Below are 23,982 nucleotides of genomic sequence, written 5' to 3'. Positions count from 1 at the left end.
GGGCAGGTGTTGTCTTGTTTTCCTTATGCCTAGGGGCAGGGATTTTCTGATTTCTTACTGGGGAGCAAGGTCCTTGCCAGCACTTCAATGAATTCCTCAAAATTCCTACTAGAAAAAATAAATTGGATGACTGTACCTCTAAGGTTAATGAAATTAAACAATTATAAGGAGTTCTTTTGTCCAATTCCATGATCAATAAATTTAACAAATTAAGTGAAATGATAAATTCTTAACAAATGTATAATAACCTTTGTTAACAGAAGACCAGTACATCAGGGAGGTGATGTTATACCATGCATGTGAATTGGATTTCCAGGTGGGGTGCCTTGCAAACGTTACAAGCAACACTTTCTCTTTCAGTGTCATCTGGGCCCAGTGACCAGATATAGACTGGAAAATGGCCCTGGGTGCAGTGTTATACCTTGGTCTTTTAAAGTTAGGTTTTTCCCAAGTCACATTTTGCTGGAGACAATGCCCATCCACTGATTAAGTATAGGTAAGAAAGATGAGGCAAAGAGCCTGAGAATTGACACCTTTTGCTTTGGCAAAAAAAGTTAAACTGGGAAGCTAAGACCCTCCAGATTTCTCAGACCTAAATAGGTATGAAAGAAATATAGCAAAGAAGTGCCTCTTAAGGGGCCACTAGGTGGCATAAGTGGATAAAGTATTGGCCCTGGAGTCAGGAGTACCTGGTTTCAAGTCCAGTCTCAGACACTTAATAATTACCTAGCTGTGTGGCCTTGGGTAAGCCACTTAACCCTGTTTGCCTTGCAAAAACCTAAAAAAAAAAAAAAAAAAAAAGTGCCTCTTTAGGTGAGTTTAAAGAAAATTAGTCTGAAGAGGAAGATCCTCAGTCATTCTGGCCAATGGAGAGGCAATTGCTGTTGTCATTCAATCTGAGCTATTGAGGCCCCAAGGATGACCAACCTGAGACACTTTGTTGGTCAATCAACACAAGTGACCATGTGAAAGGAAAACTTACCAAAGCCTATGATTAACGCAAAAGATGTTGGAAGAGCCTTTGGCAAAATACCATACCCTTTCCTAATAAAAATACTAGGGAGAATAAGAATAAATGGAGTTTTCCTCAGAATGGTAAGTAGTATCTATTATGAAAGTGAGACTTAATATTGTATTTCTACAAATAATTATCTTCTCAAACAGCATATAAGTCTGAATGTTAAGTTGTCTACTCCTCAAGTTATGTATCTCTCCAGTTATACATTTGAAGATTGTCTGTGTAAAACAGCCTGGTCCACCTCAAAGTCCATCTACTAATTTGGTTTTCCCAGATGCGTCAATAATTAGACAAAGGTCAACCTGCTCTGGTTCTCTTTATAACAGACATTTTAGTTTTTGGCAGATCTATTTCCCTTTTTGGTTGATTTTTCTCACTATTTTCCATTGCCACAATTTTTCTCTCTATTTTCCAGTGCCACATGGTCTCAAGGAACTGCTGCTTTAGAATGCAGTTAAGGTCTGCTGATGTTGCCCCTGCTATGTTCTCACTGTGTTTCATCATTACCCTTGATATTCTGAGTCTTTGGTTTTTCTGAATGAATTTTACTGTGGTTTTATTTAGCTCTCTAAAATGTTGCTACGTAATTTGATTAGTGGAGGGAATTATTTGTTATTTCTTTATTTAGGAATCATGTTCTGTAGTCTCTGTGAGAAACCAAAAAGCTGCTTCTTTGACTCAGAGATGAAGCTCATGTGGGGATAAGTTCAGCCTTTTTCTCTTTTCTATGGGAAATACTGATGTGTCCTGTAACTCTCCATCCTATACTTTTGATACTTTAGGAGTTGGTGACATTCAAGGATGTGACTGTGGATTTCACCCAGGAGGAATGGGGCCTCTTGGAGCATCCTCAGAAGGAATTGTACAGAGAGGTCATGTTGGAGAATGTGTGGAACCTAGTTGCCGTGGGTAAGGATGTTTCCCCTCCTAAGTGAGCCTCTATTCTCTAAAATGCAGAGTCTGGAGCATTTATCAGTTAGTAGAAAAAGAAAAATGCTGTTCTCCTGTGTCTTAAGAGACAAGGTACTCTTGATGTCCCTTGTCCTATAAAAGGAACCTGAGCATTTCCTTTGTTGCTTCTGAAACTAGGTAGCTTCAGGTCAAAGATCAAATCAGGGTAGAAGCATCTCGGTTGGGGAGCTAATTTCAGAGGTTATTTAGTTTAATTACTACTTGGTTTATCAGCACCAATGGGGAGAACAGATACCTGTTTCAATATCCACATGAGTTTTTCCCTAAAGAGGACTACATTACAAAATTTTCTGCAAGCTCACCTCTAAATGCTTCCTTGTGTCCAGGGCTTTCAGTTCTCAGTGATGATATGATCACTCATTTTGAGCAAAGGGGTGCACTTTGGATGCTGGAACAAGTCCCAATTATCCCTTGCCCAGGTGAATGTAGTGAAATCAGGTAGATGAGAGATGTCTTTCCTTGAGGCTTCTCTGTGTTGTGGTGAAGCAGGTGCTAGCTTTTGGGGAAGGAAAATTTGCCTTGGAATTATTTTTCAGCTTTTCTTTTGGCATTGACTTCTGGGCAAGTCCCTGAACTTGTGAGCAGCCTGAGTAGTCCCATTGGATAAAATGAAGAGATGTATTTTAACCTTTCAATTCCTTTCCATTAATTATTCCATTAATCTATAAAAAGTCCTTGGGATCTGGGGACATGAAGCTCAGTCTTAGGCTACACAGTATGGGCTCTATTTTAGGTCATCTTTGAGTGAACAAAAATTTAAGTGCCTGTTCCTTGCCAGGCCCTAAGCATTGATGATGTAAGGAAAGGCAAGAATCTTCCCCTGATGTCATGGAACTCACAGTCTGGAGGGGTAGCAAACACATAAATCTCCGTGTAAAAATCTACTATGGCCAGGATAAATTGGAACTTCTCAAAAGAGGGAAGGTCTTACAATTAAGGAAGACTGGAATAGAATGATTGTAGAAGTTGGGCTGCAACTGGGGCTTCAGAAAAACCATGGCAGGCCTCCTATGCAACAGGGAAAGGGTAAAAAAGTCTCAGAGTTGGGAGGTCCAATGTGCTCTTCACAGAAGAGAAAGGAGGTCCTGTTTTTCAGTGAATTATGAGACCAGGTTCTCAGTTGATAATATATGGAGAGAGGAAGAGGGGTGCAAGTTAGCCTGAAGGAAGAGTGTGAGGTCAGATGAAAAGATCTTGAAAAACTACTTTGCTGAGTGGCCTAGGGAGTCATTCAGGGGGATGTCAGAAGATTGCTTTGCCAGAAGATGGCTGAGATGTGTAGCCTAAATTTGTAGTGCATCCAGCCAAAAAAGAACTGATTAGTTGTTAGAAAGAGGTAGATAAATGACTGAGGGTAGAACTTGCCTTTGACAAATAGGGAAGGGAATAAAAGGTGGAGATTGAGCAAGAGTGGGGGGGGTTCATCAATCTTTGATTAAGCACCTTCCATCTTTTAAACATTGTGCTCTCCCTGATCATGCAAAGGAAGCAATAAGTTGGTCAACTGCTGTTCTCACTGAGCTCATAGTCTGGTATACAAGCATAGAGATGGTATGAGAAGAAGCAGCAGATCATGACCCTCACACTTAGCTGATCCAGTTATAAATGCTTTTAGTTCAACAGGGACATAAGGAAAGAGGAATCTCTATAATAATAGTTTTAGGTGAGCAGAATTGGGGAGGAAAGAACAGAAATGAACAGAAGGAAAATAGTAACAGCACACATTTTTTTATTGTTGCTCAATTTCTAGTCATTTCTCATACTTTGTGACCCCATTTAGAGATGTTGGCAATGATACTGGAGTGGTTTGCTAATGCCTTTCCAGCTCATTTTACAGATGAGTTAATGTAAAGGGTTAAGAGACTTATTTGGGATCACACAGCTATTAAGGTTGGAATGCTATATTTGATGTACCGAAGATAAGTCTTCTTGACTTCTGACCTGGTGCTCTATCCGTTGTACCAACTGGCTAGCATTTACCTAGAGAGAGAGAGTCAGGGAAAGAGTTTGCCATGCATTTTATAAATATCATCTCATTGGATTCTCATAATAAAACTAGGAGTTATATGCTACTATTATGCCCATATGACAGATGAAGTAACTAAAAAAATAGAGGTCTTTCCCCAAGGTCACAGGATTAGAAAATTTGGCTCTTCTTGACTTGAGCTCCAGCATGTTATTTATTGTACTACCATTGGTATTCCAATTTTTTAAGATAACACTGGAAAAATTCACACATGTTTGGGATGAAAGTGGAAGAAAAATTGGACAACCTTTCTTTGGGATGGAAATGCATTTTTTTTAAATTTCGTTTTTACTTCCTTTTCTAGTCAATACAATTAATTGCTGGTCACTATATACAAGATTTTCATCTTGGCTCTGGACAAGTTGTGTATTGATAATGCTAAATGAACTGGAAGGTCAATTTTACATGTTGTTTTGTTGTTTTTCAGACTGTTTAATTTTTTTTATTAAAGATATTATTTGAGTTTTACAATTTTCCCCCAATCTTACTTCCCGCCCCTCCCCCCCCATGGAAAGCAATCTGTCAGTCTTTACTTTGTTTCCATGTTGTACATTGATCCAAATTGAGTGTGATGAGAGAGAAATCATATCCTTAAGGAAGAGACAAGAAGTCTAAGAGGTAACAAGATAAGACAATATCTGTTTTTTTTACCCCCTAAATTAAAGGGAATAGTCCTTGAACTTCCTTCAAACTCCACTGCTCTTTATCTGGATACAGATGGAGCTCTCCTTTGTAGACAACGCAAAATTGTTACCGATTTTTGCACTGATGGAATGACCGAGTCCTTCAAGGTTGAACATCACTCCCATGTTGCTGTTAGGGTATACAGTGTTTTTCTGGTTCTGCTCATCTCACTCATCATCAGTTGATGCAAATACCTCCAGGCTTCACTGAAATCCTGTCCCTCCTGGTTTCTAATAGAACAATAGTGTTCCATGACATACATATACCACAGTTTACTAAGCCATTCCCCAATTGAAGGACATGTACTTGATTTCCAATTCTTTGCCACCACAGACAGGGCTGCTATAAATATTTTTGTACAAGTAATGTTTTTACCTTTTTTTCTCATCTCTTCAGGGTATAGACCCAGTAGTGGTATTGCTGGGTCAAAGGGTGTGCACATTTTTGTTGCCCTTTGGATTTAGTTCAAATTTCTCTCCAGAAAGGTCCGATGAATTCACAGCTCCACCAACAGTGTAATAGTGTCCCAGATTTCCCACAACCCTTCCAACAATGATCATTATCCTTTCTGGTCATATTAGCCAATCTGAGAGGTGTGAGGTGGTACCTCAGAGAAGCTTTAATTTGCATTTGTCTTATAATGATTTAGAGCAATTTTTCATATGGCTATGGATTGTTTTAATCTCCTCATCTGTAAATTGCCTTTGCATATCCTTTGACCATTTGTCAATTAGAGAATGGCTTTTTGTTTTAAAAATATGACTTGGTTCTCTGTATATTTTAGAAATAAGTCCTTTGTTGGAATCATTAGTTGTAAAGATTGTTTCCCAATTTACTGCATTTCTTTTGATCTTGGTTACAATAGTTTTATTTGTGCACAAGCTTTTTAATTTAAAGTAACTGAAACCATCTAGTTGGTTTTTGGTGATGTTCTCCAACTCTTCCTTAGTCATAAACTGTTCCCCTTTCCATATATCTGACAGGTAAACTAGCCCTTGATCTTCCAACTTGCTTATAGTATTGTTTTTTATGTCTAAATCCTGTAACCATTTGGATCTTATCTTGGTAAAGGGTGTTAGGTGTTGGTCTAATCTAAATTTCTTCCATACTAACTTTCAATTTTTCCAGCAGTTTTTATCAGAGAGAGAGAGTTTTTATCCCAATAGGTGGACTCTTTGAGTTTATCAAACAGTAGATTACTATAACTGTCTCCTGCTTTTGCACCTAGTCTATTTCACTTGTCCACCACTCTATTCCTTGGACAATACCAAACAGTTTTGATGACTGATGCTTTATAATATAATTTTAGATCAGGTAGGGCTAAGCCCCCTTCTTTTGCATTTTTTTTCATTAAGTTCCTAGAAATTCTTGACTTTTTATTTCTCCACATGAATTTACTTACAAATTTTTCTAACTCATTAAAGTAATTTTTTGGAATTTTGATTGGTAGGGCACTAAACAGGTAGTTTAGTTTTGGTAGAATTGTCATTTTTATTATATTAGCTCTACCTATCCATGAGCAGTTGATATTTGCCCAGTTATTTAAATCTGATTTAATTTGTGTGAGAAGTGTTTTATAATTGTTTTCAAAAAGTTTCTGAGTCTGTCTTGGCAAATAGACTCCCAGGTATTTTATATTGTCTGAGGTTACTTTGCATGGGATTTCTCTTTCTAGCTCTTCCTGCTGTATCTTGCTAGACATATATATATATATATATATATATATACATATATATATATATATATGTATATATATATATATATATATATATATATAGAAAAGTTGAGGATTTATGAGGGTTAATTTTATAACCTGCAACTTTGCTAAAATTGCTAATTGTTTCCAGTAGTTTTTTGGATGATTTGGAATTCTCTAGGTAGACCATCATCAGACTGTTTAATTCTTAAAATCACTTCTGTAAGGATAGAATTTTTTCAGCCTTCAGTTTCTTTTATCCTGCTACTAATCCAGCTACACTCTTACTGAAACTACTGAATGGCTAATCTGCATGGCCAGATAATTCCTTGGAGAGACTGCTGGGAGACAAAGAGCAGTAGAAGTGAATTAGGGTTCCCAGTAAAGAGGGTCTATGCATGTCAGTGAGATTTTGCAGATGAAGTGTGGAATTAATTTTATGTCAAAGTAGAAAGAATATGATGTACTTATTCTCACATAGTCTATGATGTCATCACTTTATGATCCCCAAAAGCTTCATAGACCTGATTGTAATAACTTAGAATCACTGCAGACAGAATCTTATAGTGGAAACCATACTTTCTATCAGAAAGTGAAGTTGGCTTTGGGCCTTTCTTTGCTGCTTAAGGTGTCAATAACAAATTTTTATCACAAACCCCTTGGATCACTGTCTTGAATCTTTAATGGCTTTTTGAGGCACTGAATGGGAAGGACTGCAAGAGGACTCATGGGGAGACATACTGTCTACTTCCTTTTAAAGCTGCTTTGTGGGTGACTAGGTGGTGCAGTGGATAGAGCACCAGCCCTGGAGTCAGGAGGACCAAGGTTCAAGTCAGGCCTCAGATACTTAATAATTGCCTAACTGTGCAACCTTGGGCAAGTTACTTAACCCCTTTGCCTTAAATAAAGAAAGTTAAAAAAAAAAGAAACACTACTTTGTTAAGTGTCCCAAGGAGTCACTCAGGAAGATGTCAAAAGATTGCGTAGAAAAAAAAAAGAAAAAAAAGATTGCCTAGCCAAAAGGAGGGCCCAGCTGAGATCTATATACCAAATTTGTAGTGCTCCTAAAAGATCATGAACTCAAGTTCCTTTATGAGATACACTATTTTCATACATTCTCAGCTTCTGATATTTGGGTGAAGTTACTCAGTCAATCTGAACTCATGGCCTGAATTGTGAATATAATGAGAATGCTAGTTCTGCCTGTGTCACAACAGATTTGTGTTTTGGATCCAATATGATTGTGACTCATCAGGTGATCTAATGTGAGCTGATGACTTTTTCAAATGACTGATTCTGACCATTTAAGTTTGAAGAGTTTTCTCTTTGCCTGCGGTAACAGAATGAAAATTAGTTAGCATTCTGCTAGTGGAGGGAAGGGGATATAATTATATATAGATGTGTATGTGGCTGTGTTTGTCTATTTAATATTTGTGCCCCTTAGAAGGAGAGATAAGACAAGAAGACAAAGAGAAAACTGCAGAGATGAGGCTTTTAGAGGAAAAAACCAACAAGCAAAGATTCATGGATGACCTTTCCTATGAATACACTTGGAGAGAAATCTGTGCTATATATCAGAGAATTCCCTGTGGAGAGAAGCCATATAAATTCAATCAATGTGGAAAAACTTTCCATAAAAAAGATAAACTTGCTAAACATGGGAGATTCCACACTAGGGAAAAATATTATGGATATAATACACATGGAAAGACTTTTACAAGAAGGGTCAACCTTGCTGTACATCAGATAAATGATACTGCAGAGAAATGCTATACATGTAATCAGTGTGGAAAGACTTTCACACAGAGCTCCAATCTTGGTGCACATCAGAGAATCCACACTGGGGAGAAACCTTATGAATATAATCACTGTGGAAAGACTTTCATTTGTGGCTCCAGTCTTGCTGTACATCAGAAAATCCATACGAGGAGGAAGCCTTATGAATGTAAGGAGTGTGGAAAAACATTCAGATGGAGCTCCCGTCTTGCTGTACATCAGAGAATCCATACTGGGGAGAAAACTTATGAATGTATTCGGTGTGGAAAAACTTTCAGACGAAACTCCAGTCTTGCTGTACATCTGAGAATCCATACTGGGGACAAACCTTATCAATGCAAGCCATGTGGAAAGACTTTTGTTAATAACTTCGGTCTTACTGTACATCAGAGAATCCACACTGGGGAGAAACCTTACAAATGTAATCAATGTGGGAAGACTTTCATTAAGAGGTCCAGTCTTGCTGTACATCAGAGAATCCATACTGGGTACAAACCTTTTGAATGTAATCTGTGTGGAAAAACTTTCAGAGAGAGATACCATCTTAATATGCATCAGAGAATCCACACTGGGGAGAAACCTTATGAATGTAAACAGTGTGGAAAGACTTTCATTCGTGGCTCACATCTTGCTGTACATCAGAGAATCCACACTGGGGAGAAACCTTATGAATGTAATCAATGCAGAAAGACTTTCAGACAGAGCTCCAGTCTTGCTGCACATCAGAGAATCCACACTGGGGAGAAACCTTATGAATGTATTCAGTGTGGAAAAACTTTCAGACGAAACTCCAGTCTTGCTGTACATCAGAGAATCCACACTGGGGAGAAACCTTATGAATGTAAGCAGTGTGGAAAGACTTTCAGACAGAGCTCCAGTCTTGCTGTACATCAGAGAATGCACACTGGGGAGAAACCTTATAAATGTAAACAGTGTGGAAAGACTTTCATTCGTGGCTCACATCTTGCTGTACATCAGAGAATCCACACTGGGGAGAAACCTTATGAATGTAAGCAGTGCAGAAAGACATTCAGAGAAAACTCCAGTCTTACTGTACATCAGAGAATCCACACTGGGGAAAAACCATACAAATGTAATCAGTGTGGAAAGATGTTCAGACAGAGCTCCCGTCTTGCTCTACATCAGAGAATCCATACTGGGTACAAACCTTTTGAATGTAATCTGTGTGGAAAAACTTTCAGAGAGAGATACCATCTTAATGTACATCAGAGAGTCCACATTGGGGAGAAGCCTTATGAATGTAAGCAGTGTGGAAAGACTTTCAGAGAGAACTCCAGCCTTGCTGTGCATCAGAGAATCCACACTGGGGAGAAGCCTTTTGAATGTAATCGGTGTGGAAAGACTTTCATTCGTGGCTCCAGTCTTGCTGTACATCTGAGAATCCATACTGGGTACAAACCTTTTGAATGTAATCTGTGTGGAAAGACTTTCGTTAATAACTTCAGTCTTACTGTACATCAGAGAATCCACACTGGGGAGAAACCTTTCAAATGTAATCAATGTGGGAAGACTTTCATTAAGAGGTCCAGTCTTGCTGTACATCAGAGAATCCATACTGGGTACAAACCTTTTGAATGTAATCTGTGTGGAAAGACTTTCAGAGAGAGATACCATCTTAATGTACATCAGAGAATCCACACTGGGGAGAAACCTCATGAATGTAATCAGTGTGGAAAGACTTTCACACACAGCTCCAGTCTTGCTGCACATCAGAGAATCCACACTGGGGAGAAAACTTATGAATGTAATCAGTGTGGAAAGACTTTCATTCGTGGCTCCCATCTTGCTGTACATCAGAGAATCCACACTGGAGAGAAACCTTATGAATGTAGTCAATGCAGAAAGACTTTCAGACAGAGCTCCAGTCTTGCTGCACATCAGAGAATCCACACTGGGGAGAAACCTTATGAATGTATTCAGTGTGGAAAAACTTTCAGACGAAGCTCCAGTCTTGCTGTACATCAGAGAATCCACACTGGGGAGAAACCTTATGAATGTAAGCAGTGTGGAAAGACTTACAGACAGAGCTCCAGTCTTGCTGTACATCAGAGAATCCATACTGGGTACAAACCTTTTCAATGTAATCAGTGTGGAAAGACTTTCATTCCTGTTGCCAGTCTTGCTATACATCAGAGAATCCACACTGGGGAGAAACCTTATAAATGTAATCAATGTGGAAAGAGTTTCAGTCAGAGCTCCACTCTTGCTTCACATCAGAGAATCCACACTGGGGAGAAACCATATGAATGCAATCACTGTGGAAAGACTTTCAGACGAAGCTCTCATCTTGCTGTACATCGGAGAATCCACACTGGGGAGAAACCTTACGAATGCAATCAGTGTGGAAAGACTTTCAGACAGAGCTCCAGTCTTGCTGTACATCAGAGAATTCACACTGGGAACAAACTTTATGAATGTAATCGGTGTGGAAAGACTTTCATTTGTGACTCCAGTTTTGCTCAGCATCAGGAAATCCACACTGGAGAGAAACTTGCTGAACTTAGAGAACTGTTCTCTATCTAATTTGCAACAGAACTACTGTCTCCTGTTCATTGTGCTACTTCCATTCAGTGACATTCCACAAGACTTTGTTAAGCACCTACTATGTGCTAGGGCCTGGGGGCATTAAAAAAAAAGAAACCAGTTCCTTTACCTCAGAGTCATGGATTTAACTGCTACTTTTTCAGGAAAAATAATAATAATAATAGTGAACTTGGAGAAACTTAAGAGAAGTATATTAAGGAATGAGCCATTGATTTTCAGTTCCAACTCAGCCTTTGAGAGTCTGCTGACATTTCCAAGTACTTACCTGTATTTCTTTGGAATTGAGCAGTACCTGAAAGCCAACCTGAACTCAACACATCACCCTAAACCCCAGAGAATGGAACTTCTACCTGCCAGAAGCTTAACTGAGCCACTGTAAATAACAGTATTTTTTAGCTAAGGTTTCAGAAATCCTCAAATGTAACCACTTCTCTCCCTCCAACAGACCATTTGGTTAACAATCATAGTCAGCCAAGGATTAAAGGTATTTTGTTTTCAAATGAGTTAACTGAAGTGATTCTGATTTCTGAAACAACTTCTGCACCCAGGCCTACAGATAGAAGTTTAACAGCTTTTCAAAACTAGTTTCTAAAACACCAGTGGGATCAGTATAATCTTTATAGTTATTTCAATTAAAAAAAAAAGAAATATAGAATTAAAGAGTATCAGACTTGGGAATTCCCTTGTTTTCATCAAATAACCTTTGATGAAAGATTTAGGGAGATGATGGGCATATAGGAAGGAGGCAACATCATTGGGACCTAGTTTTGTCAAACACGACCAGGCAATGTAAGGTCTAAAACAGTACATAAAGTGGTTAATACAATTACAATGTAGTAAATAAAATGCAAATTTCAGAGATAAAAAGAGGTCAATCCCCTTTTGTTTAAATAATCTAGTCAGTTGTGAAGCACAAAACAGCAAAGGGAAAAAATTCAGGTCTACTTCATCTGGATGCCTGTGGTGTTTCAGAGATTTCTTTAATCCATGTTACTAGTAGTGATTTTCCTTTCTGATGAAAGAACTTTAGAAAAACCTTGTAAGCAAGTCAAAACCAATTCTTTTAATTGCTAGAAAATGAAATTTTGGAACCCTTTAGATCATGATGATTTGCAATTTGGTTTGCCAATTTTCTTATTGACATTCACAGAAAATTCATATGCAAACATATATTTGCAATCTTATTTCCATTGTTGTTTCCTATTTGGAGGATGCTGTTACTCTTAACAAAATAAACATCCATAAAAATGAAGATTCCACTGCAAAAGTAATGCAAAAATCCAAGAATTTAGATGCCATTAATTTCTATATCCAGTTTTCATATTGATCTCCTGACATGCAATTTACTGTAATGTTCAGGGACATAGACATGTTCCCTATGCCATTTACATGTTTGTTCTAGACAGAGATCATGTAGGTAGTCAAATGCCTTAAGTCAGACTTTATATCTTCCAGATGAGACACTATTCAAATGTCACATATTGAGAAACTGAGTCAGAAAGCGTTTAATCTCAGAACTTATGGAAACTGACCTAATGAGCCTTTGACTTGCAGTGTCCAACCCCCATTGCATTTTCTGGCTTCTATGATCTACCAGCATGTCTTTGATACCTGGATTTCTGACTCCAGATAGAAGGCCATTTTTCAATCCCATGATGTCTTTAACATCAACTTCCTATAATCATACAGATTCAACTCTAAATTTATAATCTAAAGTATCATAAAATGTCAGTGATTTCAGTTTTAAGTATAAGAAAAATAGGGTCAGCTAGGTGGCACAGTGGATAGAGCACCAGCCTTGGAGTCAGGAGGACCTGAGTTTAAATACGACGTCAGAAACTTAACAATTACCTAGCTGTGTGGTGTTGGGCAAGTAATTTAACCCCATTGCCCTGTTAAAAAAAAAAAACCCAAAACAGGAATAAGAAAAATATCACAGGAAAAAAATCACAAAATTTTAATCAATATTGAACAGGTGATTTTACAACAAAAGACTTCGAAATATATATCATGTAGAAACACTTTATAAAACCAGTTTGCTCTATTAATATGGTCACTGTTTATCCATATCTGAATAAACTTAGTCAACACACCATTTATTCTGGAATCCATTTAAATGCTGATTCTTAAACACTTGCATATATTCTACAGATCATCTAAATTTGAAATGTATAAAAACAATTTAGACAATGGCAATTCTAGATATCTTTGCTGAAAATAGAAAGAAATGAACACTCAAAAACCCCAACATAAATTATTTTAAAGTTTAGTAACCCCACCCTCTATATTGAGAACATTATAATTATTTTTTATTATCACAGAAATGCTATTAACATTTTTAAATATAAAACTACTGTTATAAAGTAATACCAAAAATCATACCAATTCTTATACCAATCATAAAATGAAAATGAGATTTTTCTGCAACTTAATCTTATATGTGGTAATCTCATAACTTTTAATATAACTATTATATGTGCCATGGAATAAATTTAGATCAAAGCAACAACATCTTTTCTGCGTGCAAACTTTAAATGCTTTTACTATTAATCTAATAGATGTTTCACAATACCGTTAAAAAAATAGAAACTTTTGTGACAACTATAAGGAATATCACATTATGGCAATAAATTAACTTACAGATTTGAAAGTTATTTTAGCTTATAGAAGTATTATAAGTAAATGTTTTACAAATCCATCTTTTTCTGAATTTTTAAACAACAATAAATATTCTAGATATTTAAATGACAGTAAATTAATTGAGAAATTTTAAAGTGATCCATTTCTTATTCAGTCTTAAAGCAAAAATAAATCTTAAAATTTGAAGACATCCAGCATAAATTGATATAAAATTTATTTTTATATCTTATCACAAATGACAAAGTTTACCAAGGCCTTAAGATTTATTCAAATAGAATTTTTTTCTTTAGTCATATAGATGGTTTCTTTGAATAGCACTGACAGATTTGTTGCCTATCTCACCTTAACTTATATAAGTATATTCTTAGATGGAACCTGTTTGATAATTTAAATTACACAATAATTCCCCTTTACAAGGATTTTACCAGTATTTTACAACACTGATACTTTTGCAACAGGTTAGACTCCAGTTCAGAAATGAGGTAATTAAGAAACTAAAAGTTGATTGAGCTCACTTCAAGAACCTGAACAAGGGGTAGGGGATAGGCCTGTATATTAGTTTTAGCAATATAAGCTACATGGTCAATGCAGCGGGAAAAATTTAAACATTTTTTCCTGTGCAAATTTCCTCTACTATATTCTCCAATAGCTCAAATTAACCTATTCGCCATTTTTCTTATACACAAACAACCTTAAGTCAAATTCATTTCAAAGATTGACTTTAAAGAGTGACATCACAGGATTAATCCATTCATATTAGCAATTAAGTTAATGAGAATGACAAAAATCAGATGGCTAAAATTCATAAATGCCTATCAGATTAACTTACAGAAAACTCCTGATAAAGATTTATGACATGTTCTAAATATTTTTTATGATCACAAGGTTTTCTTTGTGCTTAGCAATCTTATGAAATGCATAAGTTATAGCCAAAAAATCCCCCCCCCAAAATTGTTAACACTAAGCAATAATAAATACATATGAAATGCAATTTCCCTTAATTCATTCAGTCTATTTGTTTACATCACAATTGTAAAGCTCCCAATAACTGACCAATTCTTCTTAATATTTGAACCTTCAGGAACATCACAGTATCATAATCCACATTATTCATTTCTCAACTTAAACCCATCTAATTAATACAATATATTTTGAAATGCATAGAAAATCATATATAGTTCTCTAATTAAAAAGGTGGTCATGTAGCTTTAATACCTTTCTTAATTTATGTCATCCTGCTACTTTTCCCTTTGGAACTAAATTTTTGATTAAATCAAACCAGATTCAGGTCCTTAACTCTTAATATGTGTATCCCTATTTTTTAAAAATATCCAACAATATAAAAAACTTTTTCTTTCTGTCGTTTCTAACTGAAAACAGTTAATAGCAGAAAAAAAATTTCAGCCTCTATTCTTTATTCTGAATTCACCACTTGATGATTTCATGAGAACTCTCCAAACCACCACTGTTTCATGATTCATAACTCAAACATGAGCACATCCTAAAGCATTTCAAATGTGGGCTCCACACTCCCTGAAAGCTTTCTTTACTTTTTTTATAATGAACATATATGTATAGAGAGATAATTTTTAATAGAACAAAGATTGTGTGCTTTCATCTGTGTTTCAGAATTTTAGGGGTTCTGGCATAACTCCCCACCTTTGTACACCAAGAAAAGCCCAGGGATCTCAGAAATTAGATGTTTTCCAGAGAATGTATAGGGGAGAGAAACCTTTTAAGCAAAGCCCAGTCTTGATCAGCATCAGAGAATATGCACAAGGATATGTGGATCTAGAATGTGTAAAGTTTTTAATTCATGCTCTTCCCTTACCAAACTTCAGTGAATCCATCATGGTCATATAGAAGTCTGAAAATAGAAAAAAAATCCTTAATATCCTTAATAGCCCATGCATAGGAATTTGCTCAATATCTCTAAATGAACCCAAGCTACAAAGATTATCATTTTTGTATTTCTTTCTGAATTCTTCTCTTGTCTCTTCCTGGGAATAGATGTTGTGAGCAACCACTTAAACTAGTAAGGCAAGGGACCCCATTATGAGGCCTAGTATTCTCTAAACTTAGGAATTAATCTATCATAACATAGTTATGAGAAATTATGATTTTCACAACAGCATCAAGATATCCATAAGAAGAGTAAACTTCTCTGGAGACTATCATTTGATATCAAAGAGAACCGTCTTTCTCAAATGCTATTGGGCTTGGGGTAGTTTGAGTTTTAGGGGGCAGGGTGAGGACACTTTTCAAATTATAAAGTTATTTTCTGAACTATATAGGGCAAGACAAATCTTTCAAAGTCTAAGAGGATACATTCCATTCCATGTTATAGCTAAGAAAAATGCCCTTTGGCCAGCTAGTTTTTTTTTTTTTTAGGTTTTTGCAAGGCAAATGGGGGTAAAGTGGCTTGCCCAAGGCCACACAGCTAGGCAATTACTAAGTGTCTTGAGACTGGATTTGAACCCAGGTACTCCTGACTCCAGTGCCGGTACTTTATCCATTATGCCACCTAGCTGCCCCTTTCATCATTTGTTTTAAAACAAAATGTGCCCAATTAGATACAATTTTTAAACATTGGAACCACATTCTCAAATGTTTTTTTATTAGGTGTTTTTGTGTGTGTGTGTGTGTGTGTGTGTGTGCAAGGCCAATGGTTTGCCCAAGGCCACACAGCTAGGTAATTATTAAGTGTGTGAGACTGGATTTGAACCCAGGTACTCCTGACTCCAGGGCCGGTGCTTTATCCACTGCACCACCTAGCCGCCCCTCAAATAGTTTTAATTCATCATTCCACAGCATCATGGAATGTAGGATATTTTACTGTTTGGCTTCCACAAAACATTAAATTACAAAGACTGCCTTCTCCCTGTCGCTGGTGGCATCTACCTGTAGGTACTTGAGTGTAAGACAAAAGAAATGACCCTGAGCTGAGTGAGTTCTGACATTAAGCCTCCTTACCCAGAGGGAGGTCAAGAACGAGCTTCAACTAGTCCAGGATTGACCCAGGGTCCCTGTCCTCTGCAAATGCACCTGCTCAATGAAGTTCATACACATTACTGTTCACTCCCCTGTGCTCATTTGTATAATGACCTGAGGGAGGAAAGCATTACTAGAGATTGGTATGGGGATGAAAATTGATTAGATTGTAACTGACCAATGTTTGGGGCCAAGGGGAGGAACAACCCTTTCAAACTGCATATAAAACTGGACACTTACAATTCTCTGCCTTCCTCCCTAAAAGGAATGGCCCCTTTCCCCAGAAATGTTCGTTTTTTTCCCCCCAAGGCAGTGGGGTTAAGTGACTTGCCCAGCTTTACACAGGTAATTATTATGTGTCTGAGACCAGATTTGAACTCAGCTCCTCCTGATTCCAGGGCCGGTACTCAAGTCACTGTGCCACCTAACTTCCCCTATCAAAATTTGTTAATAAAAGCTCTATTAAACACTCAGGAATAAGTACTTATAATCACAATCCATTGCTAACATTAAGGATTTTTGTGATTTCCCAAACGGTATAAGAAGCACCTTGGTTTCTTTGTAATCATCATGGGATGGTCTCCATTACCTGTGTGGTTTTGTTTGGTCAAACCCAGAGAATTAAACTTCTTGTATAAACTATATTTTTCTTTCAGATTTGTGTTAACCCCATGTTTTTGAGATTCTTATAATTTTAGAGTTCATACAACATTGCATATATAGTAGTTTCCTAAAAATACTAATATAAACATGTTAAAATAAGATAAATGGTATTTTCAATTTAAAATGTGAACTAAAGTGATTGCTGGTCAATTGACATCAGTTTAATTCAAGGCATTTCCAAATAATCATACATAGAAAGTTGTCATGAATTCTGTCAATTTGATGGGCTGTGTGTATTCAGAGACCCAACAGCATGATTTTTTTTTTTTTAGATTTTTCAAGGCAAACGGTGTTAAGTGGCTTGCCCAAGGCCACATGGCTAGGTAATTATTAAGTGTCTGAGGCCGGATTTGTACCCAGGCAGTTTCAACTCCAAGGCAGGTGCTTTATTCACTGCACCACCTAGCCACTCTCCAACAGCATGATTTTGATCCAATTACTCTTATGATTCTTATAGTTTTTAAACATATGACCTTCTTATCAAATCTTATTTTGTGTTAAAGTCTGACCTCCCCAAACAAGGTCAAACATCAGAATTATCCTAATAAGGAAACATATGTTGCTTGAAATGATTAATTATCATTCAGTTTAGGACAAACAATCTGAATTTAAAACTATAAATGATACCCTAGGGAACCTCAGTTTACCCTCAAACGACAGGGCCTTCTCCTTAGTCTGCTCCCCAAAAGATTTCATGGCATTCTTTCTACTGAGAAGGAGGAGGGTCTTGATCTCAGGCTGGGGGAGGGAGGTGCATGAAGAAATAGTCGGGGAGCTCTCCAAGGTAATCACTGGTTTGGGGTCCAGGTGAAATAGGAGCCTTGAAGTGGAGTTTGGAGGACTGGGAGGAGTCAAGAGTGGAAAATGGGGATCATTTCAGGGGAAAGGACCAGACAGGTCCCTGAGATTTAGCCTTGGGACTAGGACCACCCTCCCTGAGTAGGCTATGTGAAAACAATAATAGTTTGTCATACCTGAATTGTGATAGAAAATTAATTCATTTTAGAGAATACTAGGTTGTATCAGGTCACTTTTTCTTCCTAGATAGAAATCAAGCTCCCCAAGTTAATTACTCTCCCACCCCCCTCCCCACGATGGTGAACACAGTCTGGTAAAAGCTGTCCATGTTTGTGTTTAATATATTTAGATTTTAGTCATTCTCTGTATGAGGAATTAGGACTAGGCGAAAAGAAAGAAAACATGGGCTAGGGAAGAAAAAACATAAAAGAAGTTTAAAAAGAGTGACCATAGTATCCATTCAGATTCTATAAGGTTTTTGTTGATTTTTTCTCCTGGATATGGAAGGCATTGTCCATAGCAGGTCTCCAAGGCCGACCTAGCTCCGACCTGCTGAGAGGAACGTAGTTGTTCAACTCACAGTGTGTGACTATGGACTTTGTTCTCTTGGTTCTGCTTGAAAGTGAACCAGTTTTCAAAGCACAACTCTCTGAACAGAGTGACTTTTTGCTTAGGTACATTCCTTGCCAAAGGGGGTTTGCTTGTAAGGAACAAGATGGAGAAAGGAAGGGATTACATTTCTCTATTAATTCAGAAAAAGGGGGGGGGCAAGATTACAGTATTTCTTTCTGCCCCCAATTCCAGTCATGTCAGACTCTTTGTGACCCCCTTTGGGGTTTACTTGGCAGACACTGCAGAGCTTACCCATTTCCTTCTCCAGGGCTTTTTACATATATGAAACTGAGTCAAACAGGGCCAGGAGACTGTCCCAGAGTCCCACAGCTAGTCAGTGTCCGAGGCCACATTTGATCTCATTACAATGAGTCTTCCTTATTCTAGGTCCAAAGGTTCTCAGTGTGTAATGATAATAATAATGATGATGATAATAATAATACTATGAGTTTTTTCAATTCTATTCCTGTTCAAAGGTTGCTTTTCTGAGCTGTCCTGAGGAATGTGTCCTTTTGGAAGACCAGCCCTTTCTACTTGCAAAAATGTTACCTTTCTCATGGAAGATAACTTTGGAGAAGAAAAGTTCCCTTTGTTATGTCTATACAGAATGGTCTCTTGGAAGTGGTCTCCCCTTGCTGCTCTGTAAGTTTTCTGATCTCCCTTTGCCTTGGGAGGGTCATTTACTAAAATCACCTCCACCTATAGGTTAAGGATAAATCCTAGAGAGTCAGGTTTCATGTCTAACCTACATTTTATATCATTCTATCTAATGAAAGAAATGCTGATCTTTTTCAAAATAATAAATCCTGAGCTATTTCAACTCAAGGGCTAATTATGAATTCCTTAGCTTTTACAACAGTTCTCAATCTTTAGGGGCAAAACCAGCCTCTCAGGCTACGTTTGGACAGACTGCTCTCACAGGGACTTCTCCCTAACGGATCTTTTTTCTTTTGGTTTTTGCAAGGCAGTGAGGTTAAGTGTCATAAAATGTGCGAGGCTGGATTTGAACTCAGGTCCTCCTGACTCCAGGGCTGAGGCTCTATCCACTGTGCCATCTAGCTGCCCCCCTGACAGATCTTGAAAATAGGATGTACTGCGTCTCCTTGAGTGTCCCAGTCACCCAGTTTCTTGTTCTGGAACACATTGCCGACTGACCCCTGCCTTGTAGATGAATCCAGGTCACACTGACAGGGGTAGTGAGGATTCCAAGTAGTCAAGTATGTGATCTTCAGGTGGGTTGGTTTTCTGGCCCTCCTGCCTATTCTGGGTCTTGTGTTTCCAGAATAGATGGCAACCCAAGAAATCCATTTTAGTGAACTTCTCACTGACTCAAGTTCTTTGAGCACCTTCTTAATCTGTGAGGTAATTAGTATATTTGTTCAGGGCCCCAGACTTCCCTTGTTAGACAGGATTTAGGGAAGGGACTGAGTTGTGGGAACTAAGCAAAGTCCTTGCAGTTTTCTTTTCCAACCTAGGAAGGGGGCATATGAAGGAGACCTTGAACATAAGTCTCAAAGATAAAGAATTTTAATAGATACAATGGACTGACTTAGTTTCTCCATTTTTGATCAACTTCACCCCTGTTCATTGAGGGAGCTATTCTTATTACTTGCATTTCAGTTAAGAAAATTGAGTCAAACAGAGGTCCAATGAGTTCCCATGGTCACATAGCTAGGACGTGTCTGAGAGTGGATTTGAACTGAGGTCTTCCTGATCTTCTACCATTTCCTAGTTCTACTAAACTTATCTTAGTGTGCCCATCTGCCCACAGTCCCTCCAATATAGACTGTGTATGGAATGATGAAAACTGGAATCAAGTTCAGAGTCTGAGTTGGAGAACAGAAAAGGGCCTTTTTATTTGTCTTGTGAGCAAAGGATACAATTCCCTTCTCCCCTTTGCTCAAGCAGCATCAACCAGGGAGTGTCAAAAAGAAGCTCACAGGCTTCTTTTATTCCAATATGAATATCTCTGAATTCTGTCTTCTCTCACCATTGACTGGTAAGAAAAGCTCACAATCTATTTTACTAATACTACCCAAACAGTGCAAAACCAATTCAATCCTCATCATACTAATTATTCATACCTAATCTCTATCCCATTAGAAAGTTATAGTTTTCAATCCCTTATTACCATAGCTATTCATAACTAATCTATGCCTTATTAAAAGAATTGTTTTACAGGGACAGTTAAGAGGCGCAGTAGATAGAGCACCAGCCCTGGAGTCTAGAGGACCTGAGTTCAAATTCACCCTCAGACACTTATTAATTACCTAGTTGTGTGACCTTGGGCAAGTCATTTAACCCCACTGCCTTTCAGAAACCAAAGGGAAAAAAAAGTAATGTTTTACAAAACTTCTTTATACATTTCATTTTACCAAATTTGGAGGCATCTAATCAGAAAGGAAGCTATTCCAGTTCCCAGTCAAATTGCCTCATTCTAAGAAATTTTCCTTTTGTAAGGAAAGGAAAGGGACTAATTTGTGGAGAGAAGACTACAGATAAGAATGCATAATAGTGTATTCATGAAGAAGCTTTATAGAAGGTGATCTCTCACAGTTGTGTATAAGAATGTATTCATGAGGAAACTTCACTGAAGGTCATCTCTCACAACTGTTATAAATGGCTCCTAATTATAAAAAATTATTATGCAGTGATTAAATGGTTCTTATTAAGTTTTCTGCAGAAAAGGGCTATCTCCTCTAGTGGGGAAAAGCCCTGAATTGTGAGAATGTCAGTCTTCTATATAAATTGAAAGACTTTCTCCTCCCCTCTGAGTCAGCCATTGGTCTGAATCACCAGGGGTCCAATCTAATCAGTATGATGATCCCAGAGCAACTAGGTCAACTCAGGCCTAGATGGAGCAGTAATGATCCGGGAATGATCACCTTGAGAGACCACTCCCAGTTCTGAGATTGGTGGGGGTCAGTGCCTTTGATAACCCTTTTGTCTTATTCTCACCTACCTGTAGGTAGGCACAACTACCATAGACAGACCCCAGTCTTTGTAGATCCTAGACAACTTCTTCCTTACAGAAATACTTTATATTCCTCACAGATTGTTTTAACTTAAAATTAAGAACCTTAAAACATAATAACAACAATATTAAAAAATAGATTAGACATGAAATTTTATTCTCTTGGATTTTCCAAACCACCAGTAAACAATGGAGATCATCTAAAAACTATCCTCTGCTGAAGATCAGAAAATTTATATAGCTTTAGGGGCGGCTAGGTGGCACAGTGGATAAAGCACTGGCCCTGGAGTCAGGAGTACCTGGGTTCAAATTCTGTCTCAGACACTTAATAATTACCTAGCTGTGTGGCCTTGGGCAAGCCACTTAACCCCATTTGCCTTGCAAAAACCTAAAAAACCCCCGAAATTTATATAGCATTAAAGGGAGTAGAACAGAATATACATAACATGTGTAGACAAACACTTGGAATACTCACTCCAGGTGTTCACATGGACCTATGAGAGAGCATTCTGTGTTCCTACTGATCTGATCAGCCACAGTCAGACATCATTTGTCTCAGTGATGTGTTTTGGTCTTCTTTGGTAAGGAAGAACAAGATAAACCAAGGAACCAACCAAAGATAAGTAGTTGGAGCATAACCTATTTTGCTTAAGATGAAGGAAAGGAAAAAAAAAAAGACAGGTAGCAAAAGCACAAATAAGTAAGCATCCCAATCAGAATTTTTTTTTTTAAAAAAAAAGGGGAAAAGAATCTATACATGACTATAATAGCTCTTTTGGTGCTGGGAAAGAAATGGGAATTAAGGGAATGCCCATTTATAGGGGAATGACTGAATAGGTTGTGGAGCATGACGGTATTATAATGCCATTGTGCTGTAAGAAATGACAAGCAGAAAGTTTAAAACATGGAGAAAGCCTTAAATAAACGGATACAGAGTGAAGTGGGGAGAACTAGAACAGTTGACATAGAAACAACTAATATAATACGCTGAAAAACAGTGTATGTGATTTAGCTCTTCTTAGCAATACACTGATCTAAGACAAGCCAAAGGACTCATGATGAAAAATACTATCCCCCTCCTCAGAAAGAACTAATTGAGTCTGAACCAGACCTAAAGCATACTAAGTTTAATTTTCGTTCTTTTTGGACCAATTTTACTTCTACAAAATGACTGATAGTGGAAATGTTTTGCATGATTGTATAGGTTTAACCTATTTCAAATTACTGTCTGTGAGAGGTAATAAGAAGGAAGGCAGGTCAAGATTTCAAGAACTCAAAATTTAGAGTAATCAATTTAAAAAAAATTTAAATGTGATGGGGGGGAATGAAATGTTCTTTTTTTTAAAAAAAAAGTAATAGTCAAAGGCACCTGGGTGGCACATAGGTAGAGGACCAGGTCTGGAGTCAAGAGAATCTGAATTCAAATTCATCCTCAGATATTTACTAGATATATATCCCTGGACAAATGACTTAAGCATGTTTGTCTCAGTTTCCTCACCTGTAAAATGAGCTGGGGATTAAAATGGCAAGTCATTCCAGAGTCTTTGCCAGGAAAACCCTAAGGTGTGTCACAAAGTCAAAAGTGATTGAAACTACAATAAATAGCCATTGACAAATAGATAGAAGCCAAAAGACATAAACAAAGAATACTTAAATGAAGAACTGCCAACTCTTCCCAACCATATGAAAAAATGTCTCCAAACAGGAAGAGGACAAATGTAAACTAAAACAACTGTGAGGCTTCAGCTCCTGGTCTGAAAATTGGCAAGACGGACAAAAACTGGGTAAGAGACATCGAAGTATAATTTAAGTCTTTACAACTACTCCTGGTCAAACTTGATGTTTCTTAGCTATTTTGAGGAACGTAATGGGTCCTTCTTAGACTTTGATAAGAAGCCTTATCTTGCCCTCCTTAGTCCAGAAAAGAATTGCATCCTTTATAATTTGAAAGGAAGATCTTCTCCTAATGCAGGAAAGAATTTTGTCCTACTTTAGACACTCACCCTACCCCTGGTACTTAAACTCAAAAAAATTACTTCCCTCAGGGAAAATATCCATGTAGAAGAAAGGTTCAGAGATCAAAAAATAACAATACTAAACCCTTTAGTCCTGTCTTGTAGTGTCCTGTGAGAAATCACTTCAGAGTCCTTCGTGTCTCAGCCACTTACAAGTATGTCACACAGCCGCTGCCATGCTGCAGAAGCCGCTGCCATGGTGCAGGAGCCGCTGCCATGCTGCAGGAGCCGCTGCCATGCTGCAGGAGCCGCTGCCATGCTGCAGGAGCCGCTGCCATGCTGCAGGAGCCGCTGCCATGCTGCAGGAGCCGCTGCCATGGTGCAGGAGCCGCTGCCATGGTGCAGAAGCCGCTGCCATGCTGCAGAAGCCGCTGCCATGGTGCAGAAGCCGCTGCCATGGTGCAGAAGCCGCTGCCATGCTGCAGAAGCCGCTGCCATGCTGCAGGAGCCGCTGCCATGCTGCAGGAGCCGCTGCCATGCTGCAGGAGCCGCTGCCATGCTGCAGGAGCCGCTGCCATGCTGCAGGAGCCGCTGCCATGCTGCAGGAGCCGC

The 23,982-nt window shown here is 38.0% G+C and overlaps 1 protein-coding gene across 1 annotated transcript in view; it reads left to right on the top strand.

Annotated features, from left to right (window-relative positions):
* The window catches only part of LOC141512129 (uncharacterized), a 39,447-nt gene that overhangs the window by 2,990 nt on the left and 12,475 nt on the right, over positions 1 to 23,982 (top strand). The window contains exons 2-3 of the mRNA XM_074221007.1: positions 1,801 to 1,927; positions 7,841 to 10,607. Coding sequence (XP_074077108.1) covers positions 1,801 to 1,927; positions 7,841 to 10,607 — 2,894 coding nt within the window. The remainder of the gene's footprint in view (positions 1 to 1,800; positions 1,928 to 7,840; positions 10,608 to 23,982) is intronic.

The sequence above is a fragment of the Macrotis lagotis genome, chromosome 1 (genome assembly GCF_037893015.1).
Source record: "Macrotis lagotis isolate mMagLag1 chromosome 1, bilby.v1.9.chrom.fasta, whole genome shotgun sequence".
Taxonomy (NCBI): Eukaryota; Metazoa; Chordata; class Mammalia; order Peramelemorphia; family Peramelidae; genus Macrotis; species Macrotis lagotis.
The sequence above is the reverse complement of the archived record's forward strand: the minus strand, read 5'-3'. Positions and strand labels throughout refer to the sequence as shown.